The sequence below is a fragment of the Mustelus asterias genome, chromosome 26 (assembly GCF_964213995.1).
Source record: "Mustelus asterias chromosome 26, sMusAst1.hap1.1, whole genome shotgun sequence".
NCBI classification, from domain to species: domain Eukaryota; kingdom Metazoa; phylum Chordata; class Chondrichthyes; order Carcharhiniformes; family Triakidae; genus Mustelus; species Mustelus asterias.
This window is the reverse complement of record NC_135826.1, coordinates 16,192,304-16,208,944: the sequence shown is the minus strand read 5'-3', so window position 1 is coordinate 16,208,944 and position 16,641 is coordinate 16,192,304. Positions and strand designations below refer to the sequence as shown.

General features: G+C 41.9%; 1 protein-coding gene and 1 pseudogene across 1 annotated transcript; both read left to right on the top strand.

Moving 5' to 3' along the window:
- Nucleotides 1–1,517: 1,517 nt before the first annotated feature.
- LOC144479489 (cathepsin L2-like) lies at nt 1,518–13,304 on the top strand. The gene is made up of 7 exons (XM_078198213.1): nt 1,518–1,655; nt 3,792–3,914; nt 6,072–6,224; nt 7,311–7,532; nt 9,699–9,864; nt 11,921–12,026; nt 13,177–13,304. The coding sequence occupies exons 1-7, from the start codon at nt 1,524–1,526 to the stop codon at nt 13,274–13,276; spliced, it is 1,002 nt and encodes a 333-aa protein (XP_078054339.1). The 5' UTR covers nt 1,518–1,523; the 3' UTR covers nt 13,277–13,304.
- Nucleotides 10,360–10,579, top strand: LOC144479788 (U2 spliceosomal RNA; annotated as a pseudogene).
- Nucleotides 13,305–16,641: the final 3,337 nt, after the last annotated feature.

Sequence of the window (16,641 nt, the reverse complement as noted above, 5' to 3'; positions counted from 1 at the left end):
AATTCTTTCACAAGTGAGAACAGTTTCTCTCTTTCTACTCTGCCCAGGCCCCTCATGATTTTGAACACCTCTATCAAATCTCCTCTCAACCATCTCTTCTCTCAGGCAAACAGTCCAAATTTCTCCAATATCTCTTCACAGCCAAAGTTCCCCTTCCCTGGAACTATTTCCATGAATCTTTTATGTGCTGTCTCCAATGTCTTGATATCCTTCCTTAAATCTGGTGTCCAGAACTGGACACAATACTTCAGCTGAGACCAAACTAATGGTTTATACAAATTCAACATGGCCTCCTTGCTCTTGTACTTTATGCCCCTGCTAATAAAACCCAGTATATTTATTGACTGTTCTCTCATCTCGTCCTGCCACCTTTGATGACTTATGCACGTATATACCCAGGTCCCTCTTGTCCTGCAGCCCTTTAGAATTGTATCCTTTATTTTACATTGTCTCTTCATGCTTTCCTGCCAAAATGAACCGCTTCACATTTCGCTGCACTGAACTTCATCTGCTGCTGGTCTGCCCATTCCACCAACTTGCCTATGGCCCTTTGAAGTTCTACATTGTCCTCTTCAAACTTCACATTGCTTCCAAGTTTTGTATCATCTGCAAACTTTGAAATTCTGCACTTCACACTGAAGTCTAGATCAGTAATAAAAATGATGAAATGCATTATAATATAAAGGTGTTCAGCAGAGCAAGGGTTAACATGGGATTGAAGACTGGCACTGCCCACACTGTGATGTAAGTAATTACATGATTAGAGAACAGTCTAGAAAAAACTCTGTAAGCAGCCAGCCTGCATTGTGGTGAGGAACCCCATGAGGAACATACTCGGAACTGTAAATCATAGAATCATAGAATCCTACAGTGCAGAAGGAAGCCATTCAGCCCATCAAGTCTGCACTGACCACAATCCCACCCAGGCCCTATCCCCATAACCCCATGCACTTACCCTAGCTAGTCACCCTGACACTAAGGGGCAATTTAGCACGGCCAATCCACCTAACCTGCACATCTTTGGACTGTGGGAGGAAACTGGAGCACCCAGAGGAAACCCATGCAGACATGGGGAGAATGTGCAAATTCCACACAGACAGTGACCCAAGCCAGTTAAATAGTTAAAGCCTACCAATAAAAGTGTTTATGTTTGGAAACATTAGCCTCAAGATCTCATCAATGAGCCATCGCCACTGCAACATAAAGCACACACAGCAAGTACATAATATGCCAATAGGTATCAGGAAAGGCAAGGGTGCCAGCATTGACCCCTGGGGAACTGAATTACAAACCTTTCTGCAGCCTTAAAAACATCCGTTCACCACCACGCTCTGTTTCTTGTCACTCAACCAATTCCATTCCCATGTTGTTACTGTCTTCATTCCCCAAGAGTCAGTTAAATATTTTGGTGAGTTAAGATAATGCTTACACTCCACACTTTAAAAATCTTTTCCAGTATAACCTGTGAATGCCACGTTGTATCAATATTACAAAATTGCCTTTGTTCCAACAGACTGTGCATCATGAAATTCTCTTTGATTGTGGGCTGTGTGCTCCTCTTCATCCTAACAATAGCCTCCAGCTTCATGTTTGACCCAACTCTGGATGAAGCCTGGTTCAGCTGGAAGTCGTTTCATAGGAAGCAGTATGACAAGGTAGGAAGCAATAAATGCTGAACTGAAACTTACTGAGCAGCTATTATGATTTCCTGCTGCTTGCTCATCAAAATGACTTGGTTGTTTTCACTGAGAAACAGGGGGTGAAAGGTAAGAGGTCAGAAGTGCAGGGGGTGAACTTTGAGTTTTTCCTCAGTGGGGAAATCGAGCAGGGTTCTTGGATTGACCCCATTCTATGCAAGACACAATTTTCAGTGTCAATACCAGTTGTAAGAAAGGATGTAAGGAGCAGAAATGGAGGAGAGCGGGATGTGAAGGAGAAGGATAAGAATTTAAAGTGATTGGGCGTTGAGGAATGAATAGACCAGCAATCATGGGTCTGAGGCTGGGGTAACTAGTGAGCAGAACTTAGTGCAGAATGGCATACGGGTTCTGGAATTTTGACAACTTGGTGCTTATGCATCCTAAAGGATCGGAAGGTGGAATAATTGAACGTAGAGGTGACAAAGGTCCAGATGAGGGATTTCCATAGCAGAGGGGCTGAAAAAGGCTGGAGTTTCCTGGCAGGGTCAGCCACTGGAATTGGCAGTTTGCTCAGTGGAAGTGGGCAGGTGATCAATGTAACTTGATCAATGGCATTTTCATACATCAGCAGAATTTCTGTAGCATCGAATGGGTCCCCCACTGTGGCTGAAGTCCAGCAACACTTTGGCCTCCTGACTGGAGGTTGAATGAAATGCTGGTATTAGGGAACCACAAAGCTCAAAAGAGGTCTAATTGTAACAATGGAAGGGTTTCCCCATATCTCTGAGGCCCCCACCGCAGCGGATTATGCGACTTGAATCCACAGCCTGAGGGCGAAGAGTACTTTCACTGATTGAGAGAAATTGAAAACTTGCATTAATGCATCCAAAATTCAAAAGATTTCACAACTGTCTAACCTGAGATAAGTTGGTCAATTGGGAGCAAGTCTTCACCTGAATTAATTCCAAGCCAAGATTACCACCGTTTGCATTCTCTTTGTCTTTTTGTCTATGACATCTTTGTCAATCTCTCCTGTCTCCACCAACTGCTGACTCTCTATCAGCCCCCACAGCTTCCCCTGCTCACCGCCCCCTCCCCACCCCCTCACCACAACCGTATCAATTTCATCCTATTTTCTCTGTCTTCAGCTCTGATGAAGGGTCATTCAGACTCAAAATGTTGGCTCTGTTCTCTCTCCACAAATGCTATCAGACCTGCTGAGATTTTCCAGCATTTTCTGCTTTTGTTTCAGATTCCAGCATCCGCAGTAATTTGCTAATATCTTGTTCCAAAGAATTTAAGCATTGAGTCTACAGTACAGAAACAGACCATTTGGCCCAACTGGTCTATACCAGCATTTATACTCCACACAAATCTTTTTTCAATTCCTCTACATCTAGTCCTTCAGCAAACCCTTCCATCCATTTCTCCCTCATGTATTTATCTAGATTCCCCTTGAATGCATTATGCTACTTACCTCAACATTTGTTGTCATTCTAAACACATACTTAGCACTCTTTGGCTGAGGTAATTGCTCTCAAATTCCCGACTGGATTTACTAGTGACTATCCTATATAGCTTTAGACTTCTCCACGAGAGGTAACATCTTTCCTCCATCCTATCAAACCCCTTATAATTTTAAAGATCTCTATCAAATTACCTCTCGGATTTCTCTTTCCTAAGGAAAAAAACACCACCTTATGTTAGTCACAAGTAAGGCTTACATTAACACTGCAATGAAATTACTGTGAAATTCCCCTAGTTGCCATAGTCTGGCGCCTGTTCAGGTCAACCATCACGTCTTTCAGACAGTGGGAGGAAACTGGTGCACCCGGAGGAAACCCATGCAGACATGGGGAGAACGTGCAAACTCCACACAGACAGTGACCCAACTGGGACTCAAACCCAGGTCCCTGGAGCTGTGAGACAGCAGTGCTAACCACTGTGCTACAGTGCTGCCCTTATTGCCTTCCCTGATAGTTATAGCCTCACAGTTTACTACAAGAATTTTTCTTTGGTTTAATACGCATTGGCTTTGATGTGATAAACTGGTAAAAGGGATTTTTTTTCCTGGAATTTATTCTTAAAATATTCCCAATATTTACAACAATAAAATGCACTTGAATTGGATTTTGTTGGATTACTTTTCAGAATTCTGCAAGTTACAGAAGAATGGTGTGGGAGGAAAATATGAAATACATTGCAAAGCACAACCTGGAGCACTCAATGGGAAAGCACACGTTTACAGTGGGAATGAATCAGTTTGGAGATCTGGTACGTACAGAATTACATTTCATGGAATTACATCGAATTTATAGCAGAGAAACAGGCCATCAGGCCAACTAGCCTGTCAGTGTTTATGCTCCACATGACCCACCCCCCCCTACCCTTCCTTATTTAACTTATTCTTCCAACAATTTCTTGCTCATGGGTGGGATTTCCCAGCGGAGGGAGGTAGCCTGCCTTTGGCTAATGGTCCCATCATTGTCAAAGGGTTTCCCATTGTATGTAGCCCTTGCCATTGTGAAACCCATAGCGGGGGGTACACCATCAGCAGGACCGGTGGGTCCCGCTGGCGTGAATGGCCAGAAAATTTTGGCTCGTGTTTATCCAGCTTCCCTTTAAAAACACCCCTTCTATTTGCCTCAGCAACTCCATTTGGTACCAAGTTCCACATTCTAAGCAGTCTCTGGATAAAGACGCTTCTCTTTAATTCTTTATTAGGTTCATTAGTGAATGTTTTCTCTTTATTTTCACTGCAAGTTCATCTCCAGCCCTGAGAAGATGTCTCTCACCCTGGCACTGGGCAGGCAACACAACCGTCTGATCTCTGACTCCTTGCTACAGTAAGAAGTTTAACAACACCAGGTTAAAGTCCAACAGGTTTATTTGGTAGCAAAAGCCACTAGCTTTTGGAGCCTTAAGCTCCTTCTTCAGGTGGGTGGGAATTCTGTTCACAAACAGGGCATATAAAGACACAAACTCAATTTACAGAATAATGGTTGGAATGCGAATACTTACAGCTAATCAACTCTTAAAGGTACAAACAATGTGAGTGGAGAGAGCATTAAGACAGGTTAAAGAGATGTGTATTGGAGATCTGGTACGTACAGAATTACATTTTGTGGAATTACATCGAATTTATAGCAGAGAAACAAGCCATCAGGCCAACTAGCCTGTCAGTGTTTATGCTCCATATGACCCCCCCACCCACCCCCCCCCCCCCCGCCCCCCCCACCCTTCCTTATTTAACTTATTCTTACAAGAGATACAAGAGATGTAAACTTCTTACTGTGTTTACCCCAGTCCAACGCCGGCATCTCCACATCCTTGCTACAGAGCAATGCCTCTACTACCACTACATTCTTATCTGCTCCCCCAACTTTCTGTACCATGGCCAGCCAGCTCACCCACCCTGCAGCCCCCACTCTCATCCAAACAAGCTCAAAGAATCTTTAACCCGTTGGAACAATTGCAGAGGCCGACACTCCTGCCCACTGGGTTCCCTTACTTGCCTCACCTTTGGCCACACCCACTTTGTCCCTGACCACTTTCTAAACCAGAAGGCCCCATTCTTAGGAGTGTAACTGCCTCCTGAAACAAAGCGTCCAGGTAATTCTCACCCTCCCTGATGTGTCGCAGTATTTGCAGCTCAGCTTCCAACTCAATGAATCTGAACTAAAGTTCCTCAAGCCGCAAACACTTACTGCAAGTGGGTTTGCCGTGAATCACAATGTTATCCACGAGTTCTCAGATGCTGCAGCCTTGATACATCACAATGCCGCCATCTTTAATGTGTTTTATGTAATTACTTAATTAAATTATTTATCTATTTATGGTGCTTTTTGTACATTTTGTTAAATAACCACCAAGTTGTACACTGTTTTAAACCCTAGGTGCACTCTGTTTACATCCCTTATGTTAACTCTATTCTATTTTGGATTACTTGCATCACCTTACTATATTAGGCCCCAACTTTCCTTTACATCAGACACAAGTTTGACACTCACTACCCCTGGCACTGAGTACTTATTGGCCAATCAACTTACCAGTTTCTCAGGACTGCATGGTTGTTTCTTCATTTTTCCATCGCTGCCTCACAGTGGCTGAAATACTCACCAAATACTCCTCTACTCCTGCAGCAGGGACAAGACCACTTTCTGAAGGGTGAAAAAGTTAGGAAGCAAAAAGCAAAAACTTCTCCTCTGCACCGAATTCCCACTTTGCTCCAAATTCTCATGCGCCCACCTTCTAAAAGCTGTTGTCTGCTTCATTCCACTGCTACAACTCACTGGTTCATCTACCTTCCAGCAAATCCTAAACCATCATTTTAATGATGAGGATTTATTGAAATGATGTACGTAAGTCGTATCATACATTGAACCCATGTATATTATGATTAATAAAGCTCAGAGTTTCTTGATTTTTTAGACCACTAAGGAGTTTGGACAGTTTTTGAATAAGTTCAACAAAAAGGAAGCTGGGAACCTGACGTGCAAAGTGTTTACAGCACAGAAGAATGTTGAACTGCCTTTGGCTGTTGACTGGCGTCCCAAGGGTTACGTTACCCCAGTGAAGGACCAGGTAAAGATGGGAGAAGTGCTGCTAATCATAGGATGTTCATTTTTAGCATAGAACAACAAGAACCTGCATTTATATAGTGCCTTTAACATAGATAAAGACCCAAGGAACTTTAATTAGAGCAATATTGAGGATTTTGGCACTGAGTCTTCAAGGATGATATTAGGACAGTTGACCATAAGTGTGGTCAAAGAGGGAGGTTTTAAGGATAATCTTAAAGACAGAGAGAGAGAGATAAAGAGGTGGAGTGATTTAGAGAGGGAATTCCAGATTCCCTCTGGCCCTGGCAGCAGAGAACAAGGTTGCCAATTTTTGGAACAATTAAAATTGGATAATTTGCAAGAGGACAGATTTGGAGCAGCACAGAAGGGAGGATCGTGGGCTGGTGGAAATTAAGGAGATAGGAAATGGAGCGATGAAGAACATAAGAACATAAGAAATAGGAGCAGGAGTAGGCCATCTAGCCCCTCGAGCCTGCCCCGCCATTCAATAAGATCATGGCTGATCTGAAGTGGATCAGTTCCACTTACCCGCCTGGTTCCTATAACCCCTAATTCCCTTACCGATCAGGAATCCATCTATCTGTGATTTAAACATATTCAACGAAGTAGCCTCCACCACTTCAGTGGGCAGAGAATTCCAGAGAATCACCACCCTCTGAGAGAAGAAGTTCCTCCTCAACTCTGTCCTAAACTGACCCCCCTTTATTTTGAGGCTGTGCCCTCTAGAAGGAAGGATATGAGAAAAAAATGAGTATTTTAAAATCAAGGTGTTGCCAGGCCAGGAGCCTATGTGGGTTAATGAGGACAGGGGTGATTAATGAACAGTTTTGTATCAAACATTGATATTTGTATGATTGAAAAATTAGCAGCCTCAGCCTCATGTTGCCAAAATGTATATAAGAAAGAAAATCATTGTAAATGAAAGGAGAGATGTATAAGAGACCGTAGCCTTTTGTCTGAAGTCAAAATGTTTAGAAATTTGATGGTGTCCTCCGCTATGACTGTTGACTTTTACATGGAGGTTTCTCAGTGAAATAAAATATCACAAATGATCGCAAATGTTTCCCTCTGTGATTCTTTATGTCAGGGACAATGTGGCTCGTGCTGGGCTTTCAGTACGACTGGAGTACTTGAAGGGCAAGTGTTTAGGAAAACCGGAAAACTCATTTCCCTGAGTGAGCAGTACCTGATGGATTGTACCCGAGCTGTAGGAAACAGAGGCTGTAATGGTGGATATAAAGTCCAGGCCCTTCTATTTATCAAAGAAAATGGTATTAATTCCGAACAATCTTACCCCTACACTGCAAAGGTAACTTTCCCTTCTCCTTAATGTTCTTGGAATTTTTATGTTACTTAAGATGAAGAATGCTTTTTTTTTCCATTTCAGGGCCAGGTTTTGTTTGTTTGAACTATTCTCTGAGGTTATTTGTCAGCCTCCTGGGAGAGATACCTTGGAGACTCCACAAGCCCCTGAAGAGTTTCAGGCCCCTGTCACACCCTCCCAGAGGAAAATGCTCTCCTCCTATAGACTGACTACTTCTGTACCCAACAGCCCGTGATTGAAAAGCCCAAAACAAAATATCTACTGTTAGATGTAATTCCACAATTGGGCAGCAGTTTCTGAGCAATCCTGAGTACGCTAATAGGTAAACCAACAACTGATTTAGGATACAGGCAGTCCTCGACTTTACAATGTTCAAATTATCATGAACAGCACTTACAGTGCTTATAAATTGACATTCTGTTTCAAATTTGCAATTTACAATGAGTTTTGGTTAAGTTAAATTTTCCAGAATATTTGATGTTTTACTGTTCCAAATGCTTTAATCGTTGCTTTACTCATATACCATGAGTAGCATTTCTACAGGAGTTGCCTGTAACACTGGCAGAAACACCCTTGGAATTTACGAACATATGATTATTTGTAATCAGCAGATTAAATGGTTTCTTTTCAATATGTCTTAGGCAGAGCTGGAGAAATAGAGTCCAATAGTCCATCATCCAGTTGTACAGTATTGGGTCATTGGTCCCGAACAAGCATGGTTAAAAGTGTTGCCTTGCCTCACTGATAGAACCAGTCCCCCAGTTTTAACAGTGTTCCTATGGGGAAATCAGTTCCAACATTTCGACTTGACGATGTTTCCAGGAACCAATTGTTGTGTAAGTCTGACAGCTGCCTATAATCAGTTGGGCTCGTAATGTGGTGGCTTTACTGTGACCACAAGTGATTTAAGTTCACTTCAAACAAAACAAACATGTTCAAATCTTGCATCTTTTTTGAATTATCCAAGTGCTAAGGAGCCAATAATTCCTCAATCAGTTTCCCTTTCTCCCCGAGGAGAAATTGTTATGGATGCACAGGCAAGAAGCAAAAACCAGGAAAATAAAACACTGGAACACTTGACATCAAAAACATTAAAGATTGAACCATTCATCTAGGGTGAAGGTAAAAGTTAAAGGTAGGAAACGCCCGCAGACACGGGGAGAACACGCAGGCTTCGCACAGACAGTGACCGGGTCTGTGGCGCTGTGGGGCTAGCAGTGCTAACCACTGTGCCACCATGCTACCTCTAGAGGATGAAGGCAGTAATGAACTTATTTGGAAAAAAATGTAGAAAATTATTTTTAAAACCTTCAGAATTTACTAATTAATCATTTAAGAGCGCTCTATAAAAATAACATAATTTTCTTAGGGTCAGTTTAATTGGTGTTTAATTTTATTAATTACAGACCAGTTAAATACCTGGTTACTCCTGATTGACCAAGGCATAAGTTTTTTATGGACTTCTAACAGTGAAGGGGGGGGGGGGGGGGGGAGGGAAGATGTCCTCACTAAATTCAATAAATCTAATTCTGGGAAGATTTGGTTCTCCCCTGAAAAACCTGGGCCATTGTGTGAACATCATACATCTCAGTGCACAACCTAACTCAACTTGCTGATGTTTGCCAAGTTCATGTGAAGTCCTGGTACATTGGTGGGTGATGAATTTATTCCAGCAAAGCAACAGATTAAACAAAGAATTACACAAATTCTGCTGGGTAGGTGAGCAGGGTTTATCTGAACATATCAAAAGGATTTGGTGGTGAAGAAAATTAAGAATGTAGGGCCTTTCTTTGGAGGAAAGGAGACTCTGATGTAACATAATTGAAGCTTTCATGTTTGAAGGAAATGACCCAAACAATAGTTCATCCTGGTGAACATTTACATGGGAGGAACACAATTTAAAAATAAGAATAGGTGCAGGAAAAAAATTAAATTGAATTACTTACACGCAAATGCTAAATGGCTTGTGAAGTAAATTGTAATTGGAAACCATTGAAATATGTTCACGAGGCACTTAAAAGTATTATGGAGAATAAAAGGTTTGAAGGAGTGCGATTCATCAATAAGGGATGAAGCTGTTCAGTTTTCTGGCCTAATCATTTTCGTGTTATTTGAATAAATCTTTGCCTCAGCTTTCCTCTTGGCTTTTAGGATGGGGATTGTAAATCCAACAAAAATGATATTGTCGCCACTTGCAATGGGGTCAGAATTATTCCAAAGAATTCTGAAGCAGATTTAGCTGCAGCAGTGGCCACGGTTGGACCAATATCGGTTTCTATAGACGCAGAGCACAGATCCTTCATGTTGTACAAATCAGGTAAGTGACAGAATTCATAGCTACTGCGCACATTTGACCTATTCATGGTTGAAACAAGTTCTGAATGAACTGAATAAAATTTCAAGGTGCGAAGTTGAGAGTTAATCATAGTGAAGTTGTTACAAGTTTAGTATTTTTAACCACTGTCTTATACTCCACTTACATCTTGATTAAAAACACGAGTGATAGGCTTTGGCCATTTATTAAATGGAGAATGAGAGATCTGAAGATATTGAGAGCAGTTTGCAAACCTAGTGCAGAGTAGGCAATGACACTGCAATGTTCCGCAAACTGTAGACCATGTTGATGGTGGTCAGTTTTGTTTTGGCATGGAGGCGACTGAGGTTTAAGAATTTTTCTAGAGGGCATTTGATACTCACACCAGAGGGCAGTAGGTCTTTGAGGTGAATTGCTGTTGTCAGGTAGACTGTAAGTAGTATGGGAGCTATCACACAACCTTGCTTGAGACTGTTCTGTATTTTGAAGGTATCTGTGATCGCTTCTTGGCCTTTTGGCTAAGATCAAGTGTAGTATGGTCGGCAGCCCATGGCCGGCCGCACTTGGTTGAGGTCATTAGGCTACACTGAAGCTTCATATGTTTCATTTGAAGCAATTTTTTAAAGTGGCATCTCGGCCTTTTGGCTGGGATGCAAATGAGCTCAAGTCTTGGAAGAGGAACCTCCCCCTTCTCCAATCAGCTTGGCTCATGTAGATCAGGCCCAGGACAGGGTGGTTTGGTCGCTCGCCCTGTCTTGTCAGCCTGGATCTGAAATGTCTCAACTTGTTGAGACTCTGAATTGGATTTGATTTGATTGAATTGGAAAAGTATATTAAAAAAAAAATCTGTTCCAGATCTCCCTTTCAAGGCATTTGCAGCCATAGCTTCATGAAGCTTTTGTAGAATTGTGATGACATTTCTTGAAGTTTAAATCTTTGCAGCACAATACACAGATCTTCGTGATTGACTTAATCAGGTTCTTTGGTCAGGTTGATGAATACAGTGGTGAGTTCCTGGTGTTGTTCTTGAGATTTTGTCTGAAAATAAAGACCAGTCAGAGATCCTCTGGAAAAGCCCTAGTGTACAGAGCAGTTGTCATCACCACGTCCCTGTGAGATCTGGACAGTATATCAGCGACACACAAGAGAAGTTCCATCATCAATGTTTCCACTGCACACTCTGAATTCAATGGAAAGATCTTTCAACAAATGCTCGAATCCTTCTTCAAGCCAGTTTATCACAAGCATTAAGGCAAAATTCCTGCAAAATCTGCTACAATGGACTAGGAACTGAGTCCAGATGGCCAAATGTACCCCCCCCCTCCCTGCCCCCCACCGCTCCTTGTCCCCTGCCCCCCCAGGTCCTATTATCTCAACTCTCAAATGGCTGACGTCCCATGGAGGACAAAGAAAACTCTTCAATGACTCCCTGGACTTCTCCTTGAAGCATGGCAGCATTAACATGGAGCAGTTTGCTACTAACCATTTAAAATAGCGACAACTTGTCCATCGGTCTCATCATGAATTGAGTCACAAAGTTTTAATGATGAGAAGAAAGAGTGCTGGAAACAAGCTGCCTTTTTCTAGCTTCCTCTGTTTATGTTTCAGATTCCAACATCTGTTGTATTTTACTTATCTTAATGCGACAAATTAAGTGGAGCGACAGCAGAGAGGGAAAGTAAAGGAAGCCAACCCTGCAATCTGGGTCCCCCTACCTCTCGGGACATCCAGACCCACCTACCCAAAGATCTGTGAACTGTTTAGTCGCATGAAGACCCACGGCAGAAATCCAGGACCCTGAGCAGACGTCATCTTTGAATTGAGGGACAGCTGCCGTCGTGATAATGGAGCATAATCGATTATTAGGGGAAATGTTAAAAATAGCGTTCTTGTCACCTGATCTTTGGGGGAGTCTGATTTATTAAAGAAAGGCAGGTGCAAACCAATAGTTTTTAATTGCTGTAGAATTCCAATAATTCTCCCACAGCATGTTGTCATTTCCTTTTAAAATGAGATTTCAATTCTGTGATAACAGGTACAATTGTTGCTTTTCCTCCAGGTATTTTCTATGAGCCACGCTGTAGTACAGACAAACTTGATCATGAAGTGTTGGCAGTCGGGTACGGGACTGAAAATCAGAAGCCATACTGGATTGTTAAAAACAGGTACGGTACCCAGCCAGGGAGTCAGGGCTGATCCATTTAATCTCAGAGTTTTAATTAAAGTTAAAAATCTACAGAACTATAATATTTTCAATAAGATATAGCTAAAGCTAAAGGAATGCATTTAGTGAACAGATGGACCTTCCTTCATACAACCTTCTTATCAATTTGACCAAAATTGTTTGGGGCTTTTAGTCTCTTTTTGATTTTTCCCTAAACACAGAAAATTTGTAGAAATGCTGGCGGCTGTAATTCTGCTGCAGATTACCTGAGGTGGACTTTGCATGGCAACAAAATCTCTGTGCCCCCACTTCCCCCACACTCCTGAACTAGTCCTGTTCCTCATGCGGAGTCAGCACAATTCAAAGATTTTGGAGTTGCAGCAACTGGGCTGCTGGGAAGAGGGACATTTCTTTGGGGCCTGTCACAATGTAAATGGGCCCCTTTGCCGAAAGCGATCGCTTGGTCTGTAAAATGGGACGTTTAAAACTTAAATCCTCAGGGCTTTGATTAATGGTGGACATTAAGCCTGGGCAGGCAGCTCTTGTAATGGGTGATGTTGGGTGCAACTCGTGGGAAATATGCCATATGAAGCCTCATCGCATTTTCCTCCAATCATAATATTGATTGAGGTTGAACTATTGAGCATTCGATATCACAAGTATAGAAATTGCTGTTGGGGATGGATTTGCTTGTGAAACGGTTGTTGACTTTCCTGTGTAACCCAATGAGAAATTTTGTCCTCAGCAATCTGGTCCAGTTTTATCTTAACAAGCTAGTTTTATTCTGACAGTGGGCAATCCACAGCTCTCCACTTTGTAAAGTTTATTTATTTAATAGTCACAAGTAAGCTTACATTAATACTGCAATGAAGTTATTGTGAAATTCCCCCCGTTGCCAAACTCCGGCGTCTGTTCGGGTCAATGCACCTAACCAGCACATCTTTCAGACAGTGGGAGGAAACCGGAGCACCCGGAGGAAACCCACACAGACATGGGGAGAATGTGCAAACTCCGCACAGTGACCCAAGCCGGGAATCGAACATGGGTCCGCACTTGGTACCAATAATCAAAAGCAAAACCTCTTATTTTAAAAAATATGTTTAAAGATTTGCTTTACCAGGGCTATAATACAAGATTTGCTTTCATTTCAGTTGGGGAGCAAGTTGGGGCAATGAAGGATATGTCCACATGGCTAAGGACATGGAAAACAACTGTGGAATTGCTACAGATGCAGTCTATCCTGAGGTGTGAAGGTTTAAAGGTATCAGCTAGAAGTGGATAAAATTCCAATAAGAATCAAAATCACGTCTACCTGGAGCCGCTGAATTTAGAAATTATTCACAACACTGTCTTAATTTACCTTTGCTGTGGTTTATAGGAAATTCTTTTCAAATATTAAGATAAAATATATGCACAAATTTATCTGTTATCAATAGGACTGAAAATGTTTCTCTTAGAATCAATGTAAAACATAACCTTCATGTGGTTCAATAGTTACATTTAAGCATTTTCTCTGTATAGTAGCATTAGCATCATAGTAGCATTAGAACAATGTTCTACTTTAAAGGGTTTTTTCTATGTTAAAGGCTGCTAAGTACAAGCTGCTGTTGTCTGATATTACATTAAACATCATTATCTGTCAATCTATGAGTCGTGTTCATTTAACTAAACAAAACCTGGGGTGGAGGAAGTAGGGTTGCCAATTCTGGTTAAATGTAACCCTGGAGACTTTAAGCACATGAGATGCCTTCAGACCCACCCTCTTGGTCAAATAAACTTATTATCCCACAATTCAATATTTTAATAGTTTTTAAAAATTATTTTTTTCTCGGTTTGCTCACAGCAGGGTTCAGGAGATTAATCTTAAATTCCTGAAGGATCCAGGATAAGCTAATATTTACAAGCACTCAATCAAAATGCAGTGAAGCATTTTGAACAAGATGGATGAATTCATGCCACGAATAGAGGTAAATGGTTTTGATTTGGTGGCATTACTCAGGCATGGCTGCAGAATGACCTAGCATTGGAACTAAATATTCTAGGGTAATTTAAGAAAATAAATGTTATGTATGCGCGGTGCAGCCCCTTTAAGAAGACAAGTCAATCGACCCGGGGAGAGAGGTGGCCCTGTCTGTGAATCCGCCCCTATAGCCAGTCAAGGGCTGGAGTGCGAGGAGTACAGTTCATCAATAAACCTTATTGCTCCTGTGGCTTGTCTTTCCATGTGATGTCTTTGGAACTACCCCCCCCCCGGTAGTCTCAAATTTAACAATAGGCAAAATGGATAAGGAGACGCGGAATACTTGGATAATTTTTTAAAAATTCATTTACGGGATGTGGACATTACTGGGAAGACTCATCCCTAATTGCCCTCCGATTGAATGGCTTTCTTGGCCATTTCAGAAGGTATTTAAGAGTCAACTATATTGCTATGGGTCTGGAGTCACATGTAGGCCAGACCAGGTGAGAACGGCAGATTTTGTTCCCTAAAAGGCATTCAGGAACCAGATGGGTTATTACAATGATCAACAATGGTGTCATAGTCACTATTACTGAGACTAGCTTTTAATTCCATCAGCTACCATGGTGGGATTCAAAACCAAGGACCCAGAGCGTTCCCCTAGGTCTCTGGATTACTAATCCAGTGACAAAGCACTACCCCACTGCTCCCCATTAAAAAAAGGGATAGAAAATGGGTGGGATTGTTTGATAGGCTCACTAACAATAATCTGAGTGTTGGACTAAGTATAAACAAGAAATTAGAGGATCATGTAACAAGGGAGTAGTGTATTAACCGTGGGGATTTTAATCTTTATACAGAGCAGGCAAACCAATAGGAAAATGTGGCTTGGGGAATTAATTAATAGAACACAATAGTATTTCTAAACAATGTACCAAAGAACTAGCAAGATAAATTTGAACTGGTATAATGCAAAAAGACATGGTTCATTAGTAAAGGATAATCTGGGGAAAAGCGATCATAAAGTGATGGAATTTCATGATAAGTTTGAAAGCAAAGTGCTTAAATCCAAAATTAGGTTCTTAAATTTAAACAAAACCAATGGCATAGATATGAGGGAATGAGTTCAGAGGTAGGTTGGGGAAATTAGGTTAAAAACAAATAAGCAAAGGCATACATTTAAATAAATCATTTATAAACCTCAATAGACATACATTTCCTTGAGGAATATCTTCACTCCATGGTTAGCTAGAAAAGGTAAGGTTAGTATCAGATTGAAAGAAGAGGTTTACAATGTTGTCAAAAAGACTAGGAAGCCTGAAGATTAGGAGAAGTTTGAAAATATGTAGAGGATGACCAGGAAGCCATTAGAAGGAGAAAAGAGAAGAAGAATAAACTAGCAAGAGATATAAAAACAGACTGCAAAACATTTATTGGTAGGTATACATGAAGAGATTGGCAGAAATAAATGTGGGTCCTTAAAGGCATAGACAGGAAAGATTATCATGAGCACTAAGGGCATGGCAGAGAAGTTGAATACACAAAGAATATATTGGAAATTGTTGGGAGACAATCTAATAAGAGCAAAGTGTTGTAATATCGCTTTAAGAGTGATGTCCCTTTAAGAAGCTCAACCCGCAGATGAGACAAGTACCTGGGTGTCATCATGTGAATAGGAGCCATGGCCTCTTTCTGCACTTTCTGCACCCTCTTTTTTACACAGAGGGGGGTGAATGGCCGGAACCCACTGCCCGGAGAGGTTGTGGAAGCAGATAAGATAGCGGCATTTAAGGGGCAACTAGATGAATACATAAATAGGATGGGGATGGAAGGATACAGACTCCGTAAGTGCATACAGTTTTAGTTTAGACAGGCATTATGGTTGGCGCAGGCTTGAAGGGCCGAAGAACCTGTTCCTATGCTGTACTTTTTTTATTCTTTGTTCTTTTTTGTAAAACCCTAGACAACAGGATGCCATGGAGTCATATAGCACAGCAAGAGGCTCTTCGGCCCATCATATCTGTGTCAGCCATCAAACACATATCCATTCTAATCCCATTTCTTAGCACTTGGTGCGTAACCTTGTATCTGTGGCATTTCAAGTGCTCAGCTAAACGCCTCTCCATTGCCAGGGGCTTATAGCTTGAGGGGCACCACTCCACATTAAGTGTGATTGATCAGGGGTTTCTTCCACTCTTACCCCAGCTATTGCCATGTTTGAAGGATTTGTCGGTTGACACACCCATGGTGGCGAGGGGCACATTCAATGGGAAACCCTGTTGACAACGGTGGGACCAGAAGATCCTGTTGCCGGCCAATGGCAAGCCACCGCCCCCTTGGCGAAACACGCCACCGTGGGTGCAGAAAATCCCATCCATTGTGTCAGTTGCAGGGGAGTACATGTGTAGATCAGTTACTACGGGAGGAGCCATTAGCTGTCATAGGGCTGTTTACACATAAAGGTACCCATTGAAATGGTACTTAATCCTTCTATCTGCACGGGAAAAGAATGCAGAACACATTCCACCAGGGAATGATGGTGTCCCCACATGGCGATGAGTCTACTCGCTGCTGCTCTACAAAATCAGTTTGTATCTGTAAAGGGCACAAGCTCTCCTGATCAAAAAGGACAGCCATAGGTGGCTACAGAGGGAAA